General features: G+C 42.2%; 2 protein-coding genes across 8 annotated transcripts; one reads left to right on the top strand and one right to left on the bottom strand.

The window, feature by feature from the left end:
* The first annotated feature begins 984 nt into the window (after positions 1-984).
* LOC128879411 (integrator complex subunit 12-like) lies at positions 985-6,857 on the top strand. 3 transcript variants are annotated; one of them, XM_054128518.1, is made up of 5 exons: positions 985-1,375; positions 1,651-1,831; positions 2,072-2,440; positions 2,558-2,630; positions 2,748-6,857. In XM_054128518.1, the coding sequence occupies exons 2-5, from the start codon at positions 1,673-1,675 to the stop codon at positions 2,951-2,953; spliced, it is 807 nt and encodes a 268-aa protein (XP_053984493.1). In that variant the 5' UTR covers positions 985-1,375; positions 1,651-1,672; the 3' UTR covers positions 2,954-6,857. The 3 variants fall into 3 exon arrangements, with proteins under 3 accessions (XP_053984493.1, XP_053984492.1, XP_053984494.1); XM_054128517.1 differs by having other exon boundaries at positions 987-1,330; XM_054128519.1 differs by lacking the exon at positions 985-1,375 and adding an exon at positions 1,393-1,563.
* On the bottom strand, positions 6,048-19,317 carry LOC128879410 (plexin-B). 5 transcript variants are annotated; one of them, XM_054128512.1, is made up of 8 exons: positions 18,560-19,317; positions 18,240-18,423; positions 16,192-16,777; positions 15,147-16,099; positions 14,360-14,763; positions 13,727-14,225; positions 9,279-13,037; positions 6,048-9,077 (listed from the first exon to the last, which is right to left on the bottom strand). In XM_054128512.1, exons 3-8 carry the CDS (start codon positions 16,610-16,612, stop codon positions 8,970-8,972), a joined length of 6,144 nt encoding a protein of 2,047 aa, XP_053984487.1. In that variant the 5' UTR covers positions 16,613-16,777; positions 18,240-18,423; positions 18,560-19,317; the 3' UTR covers positions 6,048-8,969. The 5 variants fall into 5 exon arrangements, with proteins under 5 accessions (XP_053984487.1, XP_053984489.1, XP_053984490.1 ...); XM_054128514.1 differs by having other exon boundaries at positions 13,733-14,225; XM_054128515.1 differs by having other exon boundaries at positions 15,177-16,099.
* Between the last annotated feature and the right edge of the window lie 1,179 nt (positions 19,318-20,496).

Here is a 20,496-nt window from a genome sequence, read left to right as displayed (position 1 = left end):
GTCCCAAAAATGTTGTAACACATTGAAAGGGGTGGTTCGGGAGGTGATTTGAAACAACTTTTTCCTTAGCGAAAATGTTGTCTGAGGCTTCGTTAGGAAGATATTAACAAAAAACCCCGACCAATCAGAGCGCGAGTATGCCGGTGGAGCGCCCGCGGTAGCCAATGAGCGCAGGCGCCTAGCGCATAGCCTACGCTCAATCGACATACTCGCGCTTTGATTGGTCGGGGTTTTCGCTTAATATCTCCTTAATGAAACCTCGGACAACATTTTCGCTAAGGAAAAATTTATTTCAAATCACCTCCCGAATCACCCCTTTCAAGGTGATACAACATTTTTTGGACACCCTGTATATGGTCGAAGAGCGCTACTCACCCCCTCCACTTCCAAAGAAATATGGCGACCGCTGTGCAGCCAATCACCGAGCAGCACTATCATTTTCTTTCTTTGTTCGATTCAAATGCGTAGTTGACAACTTCAATTGTAATATTGTTAAATAAATCATTTTTTACATAAAAATGTTTCACATTGTCCGTAACATTCCATTGTTTTACAGAATTCCATTGTTTTACTCATTAATTTAAAGCTTCTGGGGTCTTTAACATTAATCCTTTATATTTATATTATCCAATCCTAATCTGCGATTTTGGACCTGTTTGTATGGCGCCTTATTTTTTTACAATAATATTTCTATCGTTATTGTCGATGTAAAATAGTCCATTTAGTAATATGTAAGGTAGAAAGAACTATTTTCTCTAGAAATATGGGCCTTTTTCCACCGATGGTACCGATTGGTACTCCTTTTATAACATAATTCTTTGTACACAACGATCCTTTTTTTGTTTTAAATGGAATATGTATTTGTTTACATACTCATCTTCTCGAATGCATTCATTCGTACCAAACATGTACGATGAATAAAATGTACATTTTATTACAATTTTGTTGTTGGAAGAGAAACATACTAATATAAATCTATCATTCCTATCCTATCGTTTTGTCCCATATTATGTAAAATAATGGACACGGCGTGGGCGTTGATTGAATATGGAATATGATATTAAAAAGCCTAGATTCCCGTGATCCGTTATAATTTTATCATCCATTCCATTCGAGTCGAATAAAAATTCTTTGTATCGCGTATTCGAATGTGTTATGTATCATTCGAAAACTGGGTATCTTAAATCTAAATACATTCGAACGAAACTTTATTAACATTCGTCGATTTTTACACACCAAGAGAGTTTGTAATTCGTAATTTTAATACGTGCAATGTTTTTGATTGCAACGTATCGCATGTAACAGTTAAATATAATAAATAAAGTGATAGGTAAATATATCACGGATAACCACGCATTATCTCTTTAATAAATTTGTAAGTTCGCAATCTCAGAACAGTATTCCACAGTATTCGTCAATTCATTGTAACGTGTCATCAAATATGCCATATAAGTAGTTACAGATGTTTTAAACGAGATGTTGCAATAATAGACAAATATAACCTACAATCTAATGTCATCTATTGTCGCAGTTCGTTGCTTAAGCATGTTTTACATAATACAAGTACAAAAAACATTTGTTGTAACAAAAGATTTATAAACGTATATACTACGGCAGAACTTTTTGTATACAAATTTTTTCATGTTATAGATTAAAACAAGCCGACTGTACCATGTCGCAGTTGGATTTAGATCCTCAATTTATGCAAGGTTTGCACCTTTTACATTCCACTAATAAAGACTCTGCGGAACAGCTACGCGTGCTCCTAGACGAAGCCATCAAGCAAAAATATGGACCGTCTAAAATGTTATCGAACGTATTACATAAAAAGGTAATCGAATAACATCGAGTTAAATTCAAAGCAGTACACAGGGTTACCAAGAAGAGAATGTAATCGATTTATATTGATTAAAGATATTGTACTTACAGAGTTAGTTCTGATATCAGGACACTTACGAAGCATAGAAGATTTTGTTCACGTAAAAAGATATCTGATACTTGTTTCCTCTGTATGCAAAGTTGTTGTCGTATAATTTCGAAAGTTTGATTCCTCGAATGTTCTGTATTACAGTATATGATGGAGGAACCGGTGCTGAGCGATCACAGCAGCAGCAGCAGTGGTAAAAAGAGCAAAAGCTCCGGATCTTCTTCCAAACATTCGAGCAAGTCGAGTAAAAACAGTTCCCCTGTGAATCTACCGACGCGCGACACGCCGCCTGATGTTATACAGACTGATAACACGTTAGCATTAGAAATATTGGAGGATGACCTGACGTGCGTTATTTGCAAAGGAATGGACGTTGGCGCGAGGAACAGACTGGTAGAATGTTCGGAGTGCCATTCTTTGTACCATCAGGAATGTCACGTTCCGCATATTTTAGATTCTCAAATAGATGTTCCAGGATTGGTCTGGTATTGCTCGAATTGTTCAAAGTCTCAGGTGTGTGTATTCACTCGCATTATAAATTATTCTCCTTGTTTTCATTAAGGAATCCTGTGGAAATGAAAGTTACGTTGCAGTGAAATGCAGTCACTGTAAAGTACTTTTAATTTACAGGTCTCTAAAGAGAGGAGTTCACCAAAAACAGTGATAGAAAGCAAATCCAAGGAACCAAAGAAATCTAACGCGAGTGAGTTCGATGTTAACGTTGAACATTATCAAAAGTTTCCTAAGAAAAAGTAGATTTTACTTGTGAACTTCCGTAGGAGCAGATCGCATACATATTTGTTCTTATTTATTTCAATAGGTGGCGGAAACAAAGTTACACCAAATATTCATATTATAAGCGCAGACAGAAGGTTAAAGGATATGATGAAGAAAGCAAAACAGGACAAACGAAGTACAAGTACTGCTCCGAGTTCAAAAAATTCTTCGTCCAGTACAACAACGTTGTCTTCGACAAAATCTCAGGAGAAATCGCTACTGTACAAGATCAAGTCAGGCGTGGAATAAAATTCTCGGCTATACGAATATTTTGACAATATTTTACGGTATAGAGGGAACTTGAACAAATTATATAATACCAATTTTACGAGAGGATTACGCGTGGAGCGATTAATTAATTAAAGAAACAGCCGTAATTACGATTAACGAGTCGATGAAATTTAGATGGATAATATCAGTTTTATATCGAGCTACGCGCAGAATCTATGTTCCAGATTGTACCAGATTGTACGCGAAACTTACAAATTTTACCTTTTACATTGTTTTAATCGAATTTATTACGAAATATGCACGGAATGATCGCCTGAATGTAATTTGTTATCGTAACTTTTAGCTGAAAAAATATAATTTTTTGTACGAAAAGGAGTCGTTCCTTTAACTTCGGCCAGAAGTAGAATCGTGCGAAAGAAAGTTTTCGGGTATTACAAGAAGAGGTGCCACGACCGTGAGGATTCATTTATAATACCAATATATTTTTGCAATTTTCCAAATGCTTATTTGTTTGTCCCTACGTCCCATTGAAAATTTGGCAAGAGTCATTTCGTTCTCGAGTGTTACTTAAAACCTACTTATATGCGAGATGGGGGGTTGAACACTATTTACAGAGGACCTTTTTCAGGGGTTGCATTTCGCGCACGTACACACATCTAGAGACTCGCATTCATACGGCACACGTAAAGCGGTATCGCACACAATTTGCATTCGTTGGCCGAAGATATACGGTGACCTAATTAACACGAGTATAATGTAACGAGTATAAATGTAAGAAATAGGAGAGTTTTATGCGCGAAGAGGGCTTTCGGTATCTAATCAATCTAATGAATGTAAATTGAACGCGAGGGAAATTTACAATAAATTGTAATGAAATATAGTTCCCAAAAATGTACAAATTTTTGTTAAAAATATTGTAAAGTATCGTAAGCTATTGTAAGTTCACCGTAGCTCTTCGGCAGACTGTACGTACACATTGTAGGCTACATAACGAGGAAAAGACGCGCTCGAGATTCGTGGCAACGGAAACGTCCACGTTTAGCATAAATTCTCATGCACGCGGTGTTCCCGCGACGACGGATACGCTTCGAGTCTATTCTTTCAGGGAACGGAATCATCCCCCCCATCGTTTTCCGAAGCTTAACAAAGAATAATTTTAATTCGACACGACGTTCGGATTTCGTCTATACTACGAAGCATGACATACTAATTCGACTCGTAAACCGCTGAAACATTCCTCGATTTAATTACGATACGGTACATACGTTTAATGCGGAATTGACAAGCTTTTCAGATGGATGGAGTAAACTGTCGTGCGTGATACGAAATAACGAGAAATTACGCCGAGTTAATCGATTCGTCTCTACGGAATTTAACCGGTTGCGGTCGTACGTCGGCCAGGCCCCGACGAAACAGGGCGAATTTGTTGACTTTACGAATTCTCGAGTCTCAGATATACGGAACGATTCGTCGAAGATTGAAGCAATATGTTGTTATTTACGTGATGTATCAGAACGTGACCTTGAAGTGACCTTGAAGTGACCTCAGCCCGAAGGACGTCGAGTACAATATAAAATTTGAGATCACCTCGACGTTTCAAGGTCTCCTTGACAATTTCGAAGATACAAGATTCACAAGAAATTTAGTTTAACTTAAACATCGCTCTACAGATTCTAATTTCTGAAATCATCAAATTCTCCGATCGACGAATCGTTTCATATTATAATCTCTGGTTTACAATAAGACATTGCAAGCACTTTTTCCTTAAATGTCGTCATAATTTCGTCTCTCCTACGATACGCAGGCATTTTACACGAAGTCTGTACAGAGTTGTACATTTAAGGAAAAACGTCGGCAGAGTTTCGTCGAGATTCGTATTCGTCACGCGTCGCGACGAACCTTTCGTACTTTCTATTCCCGGTACAAGATTCCGCGCGAATTTTCCGAAACGAACGATCGTCAAAGATGTACCACACAATTGTCGGGCGTCCTTTCGAGTTCCGATAACAGCGACGAGATGTATAAATGCGAATATGTGCGCACGTATGCGAGCGTACGTCAATCTGCGCTATGCGCGATTACTGTTAAATCAAAGACATTCGTTGCGCCCTCGAGAGAACCGTTCCTTACATTGTGGACGTTACATGGTTTTCACGTTTGTGTCTCGTGCCTCGACAATCGCTGTCGCTAATTATCGCTTTAGCTAGGAATGAAAATTGTTTTCCTTTAAGTTTATAAAAAAATACAAGTCAGAGAATTTTACAATTCCAGGAGCTTCGTTTTTACGTATCTATTATACTTAGTATTCGCTTCGATCGAACGTGTATTTAGAGAGATACCTACTAAAGGTTAAATATTCTTCGAACGAGTTTCGCTGATACAAAAATATCGAGCAACAATATTTAAAAAAAAAAAAAAAAAAAAAGAAAACGGAGCGTTTCGGATCGCATACGTATCTCTACCTATAAAAAAGTATCATCCACAATCTAAGGGATAGTACGTATCTGAATATACACGCGCGTACACTTTCAGCGATTAATTTAATACAGGTTTCAAGTATAATTAGAAAATGCGTACTCGTAACTCAATATCAAGCTCCTTACGAATAACACAGGGCGGCGATTGTTTAAACATTTCGTACCGTGAATTGTTCGTTAAATTTCACACGTTTCCTTAACCTACGGTTTCGTGGGCGACACGGCGTGACAGTAACTTAATGATGGAATTTAAAAAAAAAAAAAAGATGTCTTTAATTTACAACTAAATTGTGTATACACGATACATAATTTGCGCGATACTTTCGTTTAACATAAATATTTGCGCCGCAAGATCCGCGATATCGTAATTACGATATCGTTCCGATAAAAATCTTTTTACAAATATTACCGTTGCAATTTCGCTCAAGCTACGTCCAATGTAGGAAGACGAATAAACCGCGAGAACATTCTATTTTACAAATTTATTAAAAGAGAAAGAAAACTGTATCGTTTGCGCGAACAATTTGTTCAAATATTTGGAAAGACATGTATTTTGCTCGATTTTCTAAAATTTCTATATAGTCGGTATGTATTGTAGTCTACACATAAAGTCGAAGAAGAATATACTCGATGCATTTGTAAATATAATCACTGTTTTCATCGTTCCTTTTATACATTCATTTCTTACACAAGAGCGCGCACCTTGTTTGCCCTTTGTTTCGAACGTGGTCGCGTTAGACGTAATGTTCTTATCCGAAGAGTCGTTAACAATTTCGAGCAGGCAGCATATTTATTTTTATTTTATTCGAGATGGTGTCAAGTGTAGCGTTACTTCTTTTTCTGCAATGAAAACAAGAGAAAGAAAAAGAAGTCTGCCTTGTATTATACATCAAGTAATCCGACTCGCTCGAAGATACGTTTACACTTTTCGAATGATATAAAACAAAGTACGTTCAACAAATAAGAATGCTCGGCAAAATAATCCCCCGTTACTTACAATACGCGTACTTTTTTTAAATTCAATATACAAGAGAGTCGCTTTTAATTCCTTACGAGTACCTTGAATACATATAAGAAAAACAAACTGCGTGTTCTAGGCGTATCGTAAAAATGATAACAGAATGAATATATAAATAATCAAAGATTCATCGGGTGCCTAGGCTCGTTCGTTCTGTTATCATTCGTTATCTAATTATTCGCAACTAACATTTTTTTTCTTTTTTTTCCATGAAATGCACACTGGAAACATATAGCGTATACAAAAATTAAATTATTACATGGCTTCGAGGTTCGTAATGCTTATAAGTTTCTCCGGAGTGTCTCGTAACATACGTGTTCCGTACGACTGAGAAACTTAAATGCAAAATAAAAGCAGCGGAATCTAACGTCTCGAGAAAATTGCAGCTGCTGCACGTACAAAAAAAAAAAAAGAAAAAGAAATAAAGTACAAAGAGAAGTATAGAAACATACGCACAGTCTTGATACTCAAGATACATACATACGTATGAACAAAAAAAATATATATATATATATGTGTGTAATATGCTAAATCACATAGGACAGATTGACGTACAATTTCCCGTAAAGTTAATTTGTTCGTCGTAATATAAATAAATACAATACATATAATAGAGAGATACATAGGTTTAGTTGTCGCGACAGAGGAAACCTGGGGCCCTGTAGAGTAGTCGAAATACAAGAGAGCGTTAATTAAGTACAAGAGTGAGCGTGACCCCAGACTTCCCAGACCTACGAATCGTCAAACGATCGGTTTCGTTTGTGGCTCGTTCGAACGTCGAATAGGTCTGTTTGTATAAGCGCATGGAGAAACTTGGCAGTGCGCGATGGGCAGTGAATTCAATGGTTGAAAACGCTTATATTTTCGCTCGGAACGATAACGTATCGACGGGACGTCTCCTTGAAATGCAAACACTGAAAATCAGGCAGTCTTACGTAAACTAAACCGGAGCTGTAATCCGAAGAAAATACTGTTCGTCGTTGTGTTTCGTTAAGTTTTCTTTTTTCTTTCTTTCTTTTCTTTTTTTCGATGCGTTCGATTTGCGACAATCGACCAAATCGCAGAGAAACGGTACAACCAGACCGGACGCCGAGATTTTCATTTTCTCGAAATGAAAGAGAATCGAAAGAGTCTAGAAATGTTCTCCGTGTAATGCAAAAAAGATCTGTTTCCCGCTTTCGCATCTATTACACATGTTTCGCACTTAACGATATACGACAATAACCACTGCCGAATCGATAATCGTACCTATATAGATAATAATACAACTTATCGATAATAAGAGCAATAATAAGTATAATATAATTCGTAAAATAGTCGTAAAAGTCGTTATATGATCCACATAGTGGCCTCGGAAATCATAGAGCAACGGTCGTACTTATACGTGTAATTGCGTAAAGCGAATAGAAATAGACTAAAAAAGAAAAAAAAAAGAAAAAGAAAAAGGACAAACGTACTGAATCGGTAATTTGTTTCTTTCTTTTTCTTTTTGTTTTACGTACCGAACATACGTAGATAGGCCTAGAGTAGTCCGAACTGCTCTCGTAATTCTTAATTCCTCAATTCTTTCCTTTGTTTAACGTTACTTTAATTGCCTTAATTTAATATTATCTCTTATTCTCTCTGAAAGGGTTCTTTCACCCCAACTTATAATACATATATAGACCCTCTCTAACTAGCTCACTACAATCCGTGGAGGTGTATGTTGCGTGATCTTTGCTTTATATATATTTTTTATGTATATATATATATAATATATAACATATTAATAATTATATATCGTAATGAAGATAGTAGGCATAGCCACTCGTGCTCGGATCACAGACTACTCGCTGCCGTACGCTTTCGTACAAACAGTCTGGTGGACACTATGGCTTTCTCACTTACTTTTACGCACGTTATCTTTCCTCTTTTTTTTTTCTTCTTTTTTTTACGTTATGTATGTGTTCCGTATTTACGTATACACGTAGAGACATTCGGCCAACAAAAAATCGAATTCACTTTATCGTTTCTCTTTTACATTTTAAATAATAAGAAGTAAGAAGAATTTGCATTCTCGAATCCTTAAACGTGCGCGCGATAAATACTTGGCTAAAGGAAACACGATTCCTTCGATTTTCCAAGAAACAATCAAGTATTCTCTTCCTTTCGTCGCTTCTTTGCAATTCAATACAAATATATATATATACACATAAATGTATATACTAAAATAAACGAATATTACGAATACTAATAAAAAGAGGTTTAAGGGTTAGAGTCGCGTCTATTTGCTGTTCGCTGATATCTGTACGTGTGCACGAGCGTATTTCGATACGGCCATGACATAGAGACGCAAAAACGCTACACCAGGACTGATTGATCCTGTAAAACTATCGCCTGACTAGCCTTAACGAAATCGCGCGTATTTACGGCATTGTTATTCACATGGTGTGTAGATTTGTACATATGTAACGAGGTGTATCTGATGCATGAAGTGGAGGCACTAGTCAGTGTTTCTGGAGAGATTGACGGGTCCTGGGATGGCGACGAGGAGGTTGTGTCAGCAGGCACTGGTTTCTTCGCCCTCGAGCGTGCACGCTACGTTTTCTAGCCTGTGGGCTAGGTGTAATTTGCGACAGCCCGCGTCTGTCTCCAAGGCCTCGAGAATCTGCGAACACGTGCATACATTTAATCCCTGAACAGATCCTCAAAAGATGCTCAAAAGATGGTCAAAAGATGGTCAAAGGATTCTCAGAAGATGGTGAAAAGATTGTAAAATTATGATTCGCTTACAGGAATAATGATTACATTGAACAGATTACGTCGGCCGAGCCAGGGTTTCTGTTTCAATACTTTCAATGTTACTTACTTGTTCGTAATACTTGCTGACGTAGATGTAAAGTTCCTTGAGTGCCGCGATCACGTCGAACTCGTTCGCGTGCGACGCACTCAACTGTTGCATGGCGCTAGACATTTCCTGGTCGGTGATTTGCGGCAGTCTCTGTACATCCGTGTAAAAGCGACCGACTTTCTCTCGATAGTGGGGTATGTCTTTAGCGAAGAGCAACTTGTTGGAGGGCGAGTCCTTTCCCAGCCTGTGCTCCGTCATCGAGCAAGAGTCCATGAACGTTTGCGCGATCACGGAGAGGCTCGAGTCGACCGTCGTTGATTTGTTGATATCGAACATGAAGTCTGGATTTTTGATAAAGTTCACCCAGAATCTGAGCGGCAGGCTGTTCGACTTCCACGCGTGAGCCACTTCGGGGTCGACGATCCCGTGTTGCTTGGCGGCGTCGTCCAGGAGGTCGAACAGCCACTTGACGGCGCTGGGTAGCGCCTCGTTCGCCGTCAGTATCGTGTTCAAGAAGTCGTCGACGAATTTCTGAACGGTGCCCTTCGTCGACAGCAGTCTCGTTAAAAATATCTCGGGTATGGCTTTGTGCGTTCGTTCCGGGTGGTGGTGTTTGCTGCCGGTGAAACCCATACCGGGCGGGTAGTGGCTCTCTTCTATAGGCCTTACTAAATGATATAACCGTTGGTTGCCGCCGTGGCCGCTCTCAACGTCGCCGTTGGCCGTTATGATCGGCGGCGAGTGTTGCGACTCGAAATACAAACCGCTTACGGGGTGATTGTACATTACAGGACTGATTAAATTGTGATTGGGGGTGGATGGAAGATGCGTGGACGAACAATGATTCGCGTGCCGATGGAGGTGATGGTGGTGGGAGTGATGGTGAAGCGACTGCTGTTGATGATGATAATGCGACGGTTTGCAGTTGTGACAGGGCGGCTTGCACGCCACGGAGAAACCGTCGTTCTGTCTAGGGATCAACGACATCACCGCGGACTCCTTCACGCCGTAGTGCGCCAACGTGTTTATCTTCTTCCATTCCCCGCTGCACTTGGTGGTGAGATCCTCGTCCTGTAGCGTCAAGTGACCGCCTCTGCCGTGCCTCCATTCCAGATCTACGTCGTGAACGGACGGCCTCAGCGAGAAAGGAGTGTTCTTGTAGAGGGAGTCCAGGATCTTCGACTTTACTTGATTTATAGTGTCGCAGTCCAACACCTTGCACTGTATCTTCTCGTCGAGATCGTCCTGGACGACGTGTAAGGTGACGACGCTGTGCTCGATCTGCTCTCTCAGCAGCCTCTCCTCGGACAGCGAGTATCTCGCGTCGTGCGTGATCACGTCCACGGGGCCCTTTTCTATCTGGTGCTTGATCGCCTTGAACAGTAAAAATAGAGAGGAACCGGCGTAGTCTTTTAAGTAATTGTACATGCACAGCGCCATCCAATTGGTAAGCATCTTCTCCACCACGGACTCCGTCCTCCTCAGCATCAGCTGCGGGTGCTTCGTGTTCACCGCTTTCTCGATCAGTCTAAGCAAAAGATTCATGAGTATGTCGGTAGCGTACTCCATCTTGCCCATCAGAACCACCATCAGCAGCGACGCGACGTTCACTTTGTCCCTGATGTTGAAGTCTTTCTGAGCCTCCAGGGTCTCGATGAACGTCAACACGAAATATTTGTTATTGATCAGCTGCTCGAACTGGATCATGGCCGCGTCGTAGTTGGTGCGAGAGACGTTGCTGCGCGACCTAGGGTCGTTTAATATCGGATGATGGGTAACACCGGGAAAGAATACTTTCATGATGTAGTTCTTGTGATCGAGGGTGGGAATACCGGAAGACTCCAGGTCCGCCGTAAGGTCCGTCATGTCGGTTTGAAGTTCAGCGAACGCTTGTTTGCATTCCATCCTGACGTTGCTCTCGAGCGTGTCCATCTGTATCTGGATACGTTTGTACTCCCTCTCGGCTTGCGTGCTCTTTCTCCTATAAATAACTAATACCAAAACAAACAAAAGCACGAGACCGAACGTGCCAGCGGCGATACCGCCGATCGCTTCCGGCGGGATCGGATAAGACTTGATCACCTCGTAACGCAGGTAGCCGATCGGAAACCGGAGGCTCCTGCCCACCCGCACCACGACCAAAGGCAACCCGTTCTCCGTTTTGATCCCGAGCTCATCCGTGTCGGCGGGCTGTTGCTCGGGAGGGATGCACACCAGCTGGGTGGAAGCTAGAGAAGTGACGTTGCAAGGCATCGAGCCTACGGTGACGTTCACGTCGGACTCGTCGCTGGCGTAAATTAAATTCTCTCCCTCGATGACCAACGTGTCGCCTTTGTACAGCTTAATGTTCTGCGGGAACGCGAAGAACTTGGGATCCTCGACGTACAGCAGACGGTTCCTGAGGCTCTGAAAGTGCTTCTCCAAGTCCCTCACGCTCTCCACGTTGTCCATGATGAACGCTATCTTCAGAGACAACTGGGAGTCCTTCAGTTTCAGCGATTGCGCCGGTGTGCTCTGGCTGCCGACTGCGCGCTCGTTGCGTCTAAGCGTCGTGAACCGCTTGGCGACGCTTGGACTCGGGCACTCCATCTGCGTGGGATTTAATACAGTACAGACGGTTCTATTGATGGGTAGCGGTTCGTTGTCGAAGTAAACCTCCATCTCCGGTTTCTGAATAGTGTCCAAGTTGGTGCCGTGGACGGTGATCATGCGACCACCGGAAGCGAAGCTAGTCAGTGGCTTGATCTCCATAATGGTGGGGTCGAGGGTGTAATTGTATGGGTTTCCAACTAACGTGCGATTCGCCCCGTCTATGCTGAGAGTCAGTCTTTCGATTCTCCTCTCTCGGTCGGATTTGCTCGTGACGCAAGTCAGCCTGGTGCTGCTGGCTTGAGTGGCGTTCACGTGGCACGGTAGCTCGTCCAAGTAAGCCGAGATGGTGCTACCGATGTTCAGGAACATACCGGTGATGGCGAGCTGCGTGCCACCGCTCTGAGGACCGACCGACGGATACACGCCAGACAGCCGTATGTCTTTGTAATTGAACAGAACGGCGCTCTCCGTGTAACCGGCGTCGTTGCCGACCACGACGGAGGCCGTGTCGGTGGCTTCGTGGCGTCCGGTGCGGCAGACGATGCGGACGGACACCTCGTAGTCGACCAGAGTGCACGGAGTCTTGCCGATGTGGATCTTTCCACCCACGTCGGTCTCCTTCAATCCTAAATTGCTCCCCTCGATGGTCACCAGCGTTCCGCCTTCGATCGGTCCACTCAGAGGCTTTATCATGTCTATTCTAGGCTTCGGGCATTCGGTGAACGGCGAGTGCAAGCAGGAGTGTCGATACACGCAACTATTGCCGCACCAGGTACATTCGAAACGCGCGTCCCTCGTCACGCAGAGCGAACAGTCGGCGTGCTCGCGATGGGAACCCAACACCTCGCACTTGTACAGGATGATGGTGGTCTTGTCGACGTGGTGATTGGCGTTCCAGACGACGGTCACCTCCGCTTCGTATTCGCCCGTCACCGCCTCGTACGAGTACACCGTCTTGTCGCAGACGATCAACCGGCTGCTGTCCACGCGGGCTTGGACCTTCAGGTTCGCCCCCTCGATCGTCACGATGCATTGGAAACCGCTGTGACCCACTTGAGGATGCGGTAGGTTCTCCACTTCCAGCACTATCTCCTTCGGCACGCTGTTCGGCAACATCAGCGGCTCGTTTCGCTGGACGAACCTCGGACAATACTGGGCTCCGTGCGCGGCCAGGCTCGCTTGATTCTATAAATGACATTAATCGCTTAATTTTCTCATAATACACATTTTAAGATTTAGAATTTTAGAGAAATGTTATCGCGTTTAACACTTTCGCTGCGGACGGATATAAGTAACCGTTCGCTGGGAGCTGCAATTGTATTTGTTTTTATGACAAATTTCTTACAAATGTTCTGATATGATTATTTTGGGATACATATGTAAGCTTGAGTGTAGTCAAGCTTGGCTTTGTGGTTGGTTGCTAACGAGAGTGAATGTGAAACGAGACTCCGAGCCGTTCACATCGTGTGGTATTGTGAGAACATAAATAAAGGTTTAGCTATCGACAATTGTATCGATTCAGGTTAGATTTAAGCATTACTTATTATAAACGTTAATGATTGTATGTTATTAACTTGTACATATTGTTTTTAAACCAGCTTGTTACTGCATCAAACATATGTTGATTTAACCATTAATTCTGAAATCCTTTGAAGTCTCAGAATTTGGGACTTAGACATATATTTGTAGTAACTTATTTTATATATGATTGCCGAACAGAAATAATAAAAACAACCATATATATTTTCAGTTGGACATGTGCGTCATCCGCAGCGAAAGTGTTAATATGTAACACTCGTTTCCTCTCAACTTGGATTCGAATTTTTTTACGTCTATATATGTATTTAAGGTAGCGAAACCTGATTATTACGTACACTCACGTTTTCTCCGGAAATAATACCCTGGCAGCTCGTGTTGTGCGTGCATTTGTTGTCGTAAACGCACCAGCTGCACGCCCACTGCGATTTCACGCACTCCGTGCACACGGTGTGCCTGGAGCAATCGAAGAACGCAAAGTTTCGCGAAACGAAGTCCTTGTTGGTTTCGCTGGAGCGAACGGAGAGCGGTACGAGAACGTGGTCGGCGCCTTCCGGTATACCGGACCTCTCTGAAACGGGCGGCGTGGGACACGACAACCCGAAGCCGGTCATTAACGCGTCTATGGGCTCCGCGTTGCCGAAAACGCATTTGTAATTAGCGCCGGCTGGTAATTCGGGCAGAGTTCTGATCGTCAAATGGACCGTGGTCATCTGGTTGATAGGCATACGATCCGGAAGAACTTGCTCGAAGTCGATGCACTGCTGACCCGTGCCCAGAGACAGCCATCTTGGACTGCTGTGACTCGCCTTTTGACAGTCGCCTCTGACCGTACATCTAAAAACGAATAGCGTGGAATAATTAATGTGATCAAGAAGCGATTAAGAATTAACAGAGAGATTCTATACAGAGTGTCCCAATTCCATTTCTTTTATTTTTTTCTTTTTGAAGGTAATAACGTGAAATATTACCTTTTCTCCAACGAACACCATCCGCAATAAGGGTCCTTCGCGTCGAGGCAACTGCTGCAGTTCGTGTAGCTGCTGCAATGCTCGACCTGAACTTTGGAAATTTTCGAATTCGACAAAACGTAAATGTACTCCCCGTCCGGTGAAATTAGACTGTCGGGCATCAATCGGTTCCCTTCGTCGATCACGATGCTCTCGTACACGAACGCTTCGGTTCCGGAGAGCAAAACTTTCTTGAGGACCCCGTCGTTGGTTCCCAGAAACGCCACGGTATGACTCTCGGTGTTGGCTATCGTTACGGAGGTGACGAACTCGTCGGGAAAGTGTAAAATCGCTTGTCCAACGATGGGCGACATTCCGGAGATCTTCAAGCCAACCTCGCAGAAGTTCAAAATGTTGCCTGTCGTCTGGAGAGAAAAATCGAGGTATGATTTAAAATGTACATTGAAAGATGTATACAGAGTGAGCCACTTAAAGAGACAATCTGGTACTTGGTCAATTTTGTTACTTGTTAATACCGAACCCAACTTTTGTGTACAGTTCTTATATACAATATAAAGATTCTATACAATTGTTCCATGGATTATTGAAATTTAAAATCACGTCAAATATCTTTGCAATCGAAAAGTGTGCCTTTAAGACCGGTCGCGAATAAATATCGATAGGTTTGATGTCAAGTATCCGGCGCTTGGCGAAAATATCCGAAAAATTCGATTTAAAATCGAAGAGCGTATGGAGAGCGACTCTTTAAGCGTGTCACTCCGTTTCGTAGACGTACAATGTTCCATACATGAGAAAATATGTCAGACTTTAGACTTACTCCTGCTGTGGGACACTTTCCGTCTTGTATAGGACCGCTGACGTAGCCCATGTTTCTATACTTGGTGCTACCGTTAAAACACATGTGAATATTTTCGTTAAACTTTGTTTCGATGTCTTGTAAACTGTACACGCAGACCGCGGAGCGGTTCAGCGGCTCGTTCGTGATGCCTCTACTCGGCGAGAACACGGTGACGAAGATGGGATCGCCGACGGAGATACCGAGTTGCATCGCTATGTCGCTTCCAGCGGGCGCTACTTTCGCGTCTTGCACTAAATTATAAGAATGTTGCTTTCCGTCTCCCGTGTCGATGGTGCATTGCAGCGTCACTTCCGTGTAACTGTCGTAATTCGGGTCGCTTATGCAACTTCTAGCCAATCTCGATGTGTAACCCAATTCCTCTTGTTCGGGGAGATAGGATTGCTTCTGCACCAGCACGAAATACGCGTAGTCGTTCGCGTTGAAACCGTACACGTATTTCACCAGAAAGTGATCCCGATACTTCACGTCGATGTACACGACCGGCTGTTTGTTGAACATGTATTCGGCGACTTTTAAATTGTGAAGATTTCTGCTGGAAATGGCCGGCACGTCGTGCCTGTACTCTCCCCTGTTGGTGAACGTGGTGCCGACGTACAAAATATTCGTTTGTCCCCATGCGTTGTATCTTTCGGGTCCTATGAACGCGTACGTCGAGGAATTTTCGTCGTTGGCTGCTATGCTGTAGGGAATGAATTCCGGCTTGATGGATATATTCGACATTTTGTACTTTTCGCAAGCACCTTGGAGGAGAGAGCCACAAGCGATCAACGTTTGTGATTCGAGGTCGGCGACCAGTAGTTTGTTTACATTGTCCATGAGAGACGTTGCTATGTCTCTGGAACAGCCTGTCGCGTGACACTGAGGATTATCCAGTCTTGGTCCTGAAAACGACGATCAAGGATAATTATTTTCTCACTTTCCCACGAAACTTTTCTACGAAATGTAAATATAAAAGTGTGAACCGATGGCTAACCTGTAGAAACATATTCTTCCAGTCCGAGGTTAGAATCCAACTGTAAAAGTCTGTTGATGGCACCTGCGTACAATCGTCCCGTAACAGGGTCTATGGTGAGGTGATTGAATCGGAGGGCACCTTCTCTCGTTGTATTAGGATCTAGAGGATAAAATCCATATCGTTGGCCATCCCCCGCAGGAAACTGTGTTACTACGTGCTGAGATCTGTTTTCTGGCACAGGTGGAGCGGTACTAGTTGGCGTATCTATGGCTGCAGTTACCAATACCACCAAGAACCAGGTGGCAACAGACATGGATGAAAGGGATACGCGCTGGGACGGCAGTGGCAGCTTAGGAGACGACGACACAGCGGGCGAAGTGGGAAATGATTCAAATCCCAAGAATCTCATGTTGTGCAGGCGAGAGTTGACAAAGCACATGCGCACACGCTATGCGTGCGCGTTTGTGCGTGTACGAGTCTAGGGTAGGAAGCGTAGAAGGTATAACAAGGGTCTGAGTCCCGCTGGTGGAAAGCCAGTATCCAATCGGTACTACCAGCTGTATACGTGTCCAGGCACCGACATGATGCTCATTGCCTGGTACCTCTGAAATATTTCAACAACAGGTAGTTTAAATTTAGGGTAAAATTAAGGATAAAATGAAAAATAAATTTGCAGAAAAACTATCCGTCAAGGAATTCCGATCTGGATCTGTTAGTTGTCTCCATTTTAGATGTTTAATTTCAAATTTAGATAGGAAATACAGTCAGTGTAATAAGTATTCGTACAGCACCCCATTTAAAATAAATGGTTCCTGTACGAATACTTTTTACACTGACTGTAAATACTTCTAACTCGTTGAAACTGTTGTATGATACATTTTCAACGAGTCTTTAGATTCCAATTTAATATACAAAATTCCATAGGAAATTGTTGAAAAGAAATTCATTTTTCATCCTAGTCGTCAATTCTAACAAATGCTTAAGTGTTTCGTCAACTTTAGAGCCCAGTTCAATTTTTCCAACGGTAGTTACACAATGATGAGGCAACACTTTACACGAATAAGAGTAGAGATGCTACGTAGCAATTTATTTGCTATGTTTATTTTATAAGATAAGTACGTTGCACGTTCGATATAATTCACTTTATGATTCAGATTGTACCCACAATGGATTATGCAATTTTAACAAATGCTCAAGTGTTACATTAACTTTGAAGCCCGGTTCAGTTTTTAAAGTGTATATATAAGTGTAGTTATACAGCTAGATGTGTAACTACTGCTAAGAAATGCTATGTAGAAATTTATATGCTATGTTTATTTTATAAGATAAGCACGTTGCACGTTCGATGTAATTCACTTTATGGTTCAGATCGTACCCACAGCAGATTATGCAATTTTAACAAATGCTCAAGTGTTACATTAACTTTGAAGCTTGGTTCAGTTTTTAAAGCAGTAGTTATACAGCTAGATGTGTAACTACTGTTAAGAAATGCTATGTAACAATTTATATGCTATGTTTATTTTATAAGATAAGCACGTTGCACGTTCGATGTAATTCACTTTATGGTTCAGATTGTACCCACAATGGATTATGCAATTTTAACAAATGCTTAAGTGTTACATTAACTTTGAAGCTTGGTTCAGTTTTTCCAATGGTAGTTACACAGCGAAAACTTTCCACGAATAAGAAATGCTACGTAGCAATTCATTTGCTATGTTTATTTTAGCAGATAAGCACGTTGGATATGATTCATTTTCTGATTCAAGGAACGGATTACGAGTTGTTAAATTGTAAAAATTGATCTCGTTGCCCACCTCTAATTTCAACCTCAACCATTTCAACAATGAGAAAGCAACGTGTTTACATGGCTCGGGTGTAAACATTTCCCGAACGAGAAATATTTCGCTTTCGTTGGTGTTATCGGACCGACTGCGAGACATTCGGATAGTCCCAGCCCGATTTCGACGGATTGTTTTTGCCGAGAGGGGAACATGCGTGGTCAGGCGCAGGCATTCGTCGTGATCCGGAACGGTAACTGTCAAAAGTGTAAATAATATATCACTGACCGATTTCGGTACTAAAACATCCCGACGACGACGTGTCAGGCTAGGGCAGATGGCTCCACACTTTTCGAGTAACACCGTTGCACGCACCGCCCTTCATTAGTGCGAGCAGCATAGCTGCACTTGACAGCTAAGGCCAGTGTCTTCGCACAAAGGCAAGGATATTCCGGTCCCCGTCGATAATCGCCTGGCAATAACGCGAACGAATTAGTCTCGTCTAAAATCCACCTTTGTATTCGTAAATAACGTTTAACGCGATCCACGACCAGCGGAGACGTACGTCCCCGCGATCGGTTTCACCGCGAGAAAGAAAAAGAATTTACCTCCGGGATGAAAAAAGCTCGCAGGTTCGATTCGTTCGTTCCGATACGATCATCGGTCGGCCCCGCGCGGCTCTCGTTAGTTTCCACCGCGGACTCGCGTCAGCATCGATAACACCGTATATCGGCTCGAAACCAAACTAGACACCCCTTGCTCGTCTACGATCGCCCCCTCCGCGTAAAAGGCAAACCGTACAACACGACCGCGCGATGGAATGTTCGTACGCGAGGGTCGCTACGACACATCGCGGATATGCACCATGTCCTTGACGAGAGCCTCGACGCGAGTCCTCGGACCACGGAATAGACACGCCGACGATTCACTGGAACTCTCCGATATTCCGTTTGGTAACATATAAAGGGATAGAAACGACGTCGGTTTATGATAACACTGTTGAAGAGAGAGAATCGGAACGAGCCGCCATTAAAATTCGACCGACAGCGACAGGCTGCACGAGTTTAGAGCGAGTCGGGGGCCGTGGCTACGGCATGCGCCGCTTGTTCGTTATCTCTCTCTCTCTCTCTCTCTCTCACTCGCTCGTCGCGCTTTTCCCACGGTTCAGTGTCTCTTCTTCGATAGTTCTATCTCTCTCTCTCTTTCGCTCTCCTTTTCTCTCTCCCGGGGACCGCCTATCAGCGTCCTCCCACGGCCGACACTGTGTACTTTTTCTTCGATGGTAACACGTATCTGCACTTCCACATCTCGGGTTAGCAAAATGGCCGCCGCCGCGCGACCGAAACCGCGACGGCGGGAAATTTGAAACGAGCCGAGCCCGATCGACGGTTTTAAACTTTACGGGACTTGGAACATCAAAAGATTAAAAAAAAAATCACTTTTTTTTTCTTTTATTAATATTTCAGCGATTCCGAACAATTTTACGCAAAGAAAATTGAATTTGGAGCACTAGAAGTGGTAACAAAAATTTTTTGGTAAAAGAAAAAAAGAGAATGAAAATTTTTTTTCACAAAGTTTCTTCTTTTCTCGCGAAAAAAGTTCGACGACACGAACTTAGTGAAAAGAACACGATAAAACTGTAAGAAATGTAAGGAAATAAAAGTTCGGTGTAAATTAGGTCGAACTATCAAAAAACACGTGTGAAAAAATTTGAATCATATCGGCCCAACCGTTTCTGAGAAAAGTGGTACCTTTGTACCAAAAACCTAGGTTTTCAGGAGACGCAAAAAACTAAAAAGTTCTATATCCCGTTCGATTATCGATACAAATGTTATCAAATAGTATTTAATTTTATCAAAATCGATTAAAACACCGCTTTTTCGGAAATTTACTCTCTTCTTTACCCTAGAAAAAATTGCGTTCTTTTTTTTTTCAAAAAATTTTGTTTACCACTTCTAGTGCTCCAAATTCAATTTTCTTTGCGTAGATTTGTTCAGAATTGCTTAAAATTTACTTTAAAAAATTAAAAAACGTGATTTTTTTAGTTTTTGATGTTCCAAGCCTCTTAAAACTGCTTGAAGTTTGAAGTTTGCTGATGTGTTTCTCTCGTTTCCTGCTTTGTAAAATGTTCAAAAGAGGAAACGACAGAATTCTCCCTTTTGTTGGGCAATTTTAGACTTTCCCTTTTTGCAAAATTAAGGTCTTCCTCTATTCTTTAGAATCTCTTCTGGAACCTCTAGAATCTCTTATTGTACCTTTATTGCTCATTTTTTAGAATCTGTGTACATTTCCTTGGAGGAAAGATTTTATTCGAAAATTCGAAAGATTTGTTTCGCATTTTTTATGGTAAAACTAAAAAAATCGTCAGAAGAATACAAATTTGAATCCTAATTAGTGTTGACATACCGATATTCCTGTGAAATTTCGGTCTCAAACTTGCTGATGTATCCCATTCGCTGTCCTCTTCGAGTTTCTCTACGACGTTTTCAATTTACAACACTACTTATTTTCATGCAGAATAAGAATCTTTACAATTTTTTGTTCA

The sequence above is a fragment of the Hylaeus volcanicus genome, chromosome 7, assembly GCF_026283585.1.
Source record: "Hylaeus volcanicus isolate JK05 chromosome 7, UHH_iyHylVolc1.0_haploid, whole genome shotgun sequence".
In the NCBI taxonomy this organism is placed as follows: Eukaryota; Metazoa; Arthropoda; class Insecta; order Hymenoptera; family Colletidae; genus Hylaeus; species Hylaeus volcanicus.
The sequence above is the reverse complement of the archived record's forward strand: the minus strand, read 5'-3'. Positions and strand labels throughout refer to the sequence as shown.

What these genes read in the sequence shown, in the direction of transcription:
- LOC128879411 (XM_054128518.1), top strand. Translation starts at nt 1,673, where the DNA reads ATGTCGCAGTTGGATTTAGATCCTCAATTTATGCAAGGTTTGCACCTT. An exon ending in CGAACGTATTACATAAAAAG is followed by an intron (nt 1,832 to 2,071) that starts GTAATCGAATAA and finishes TCTGTATTACAG; the next exon opens with TATATGATGGAGGAACCGGT. An exon ending in ACCAAAGAAATCTAACGCGA is followed by an intron (nt 2,631 to 2,747) that starts GTGAGTTCGATG and finishes TTATTTCAATAG; the next exon opens with GTGGCGGAAACAAAGTTACA.
- LOC128879410 (XM_054128512.1), bottom strand. Translation starts at nt 16,612, where the DNA reads ATGTGCTTTGTCAACTCTCGCCTGCACAACATGAGATTCTTGGGATTT. An exon ending in GGAAGAATATGTTTCTACAG is followed by an intron (nt 16,100 to 16,191) that starts GTTAGCCATCGG and finishes CGTCGTTTTCAG; the next exon opens with GACCAAGACTGGATAATCCT. An exon ending in TGGTGTTCGTTGGAGAAAAG is followed by an intron (nt 14,226 to 14,359) that starts GTAATATTTCAC and finishes ATTCGTTTTTAG; the next exon opens with ATGTACGGTCAGAGGCGACT.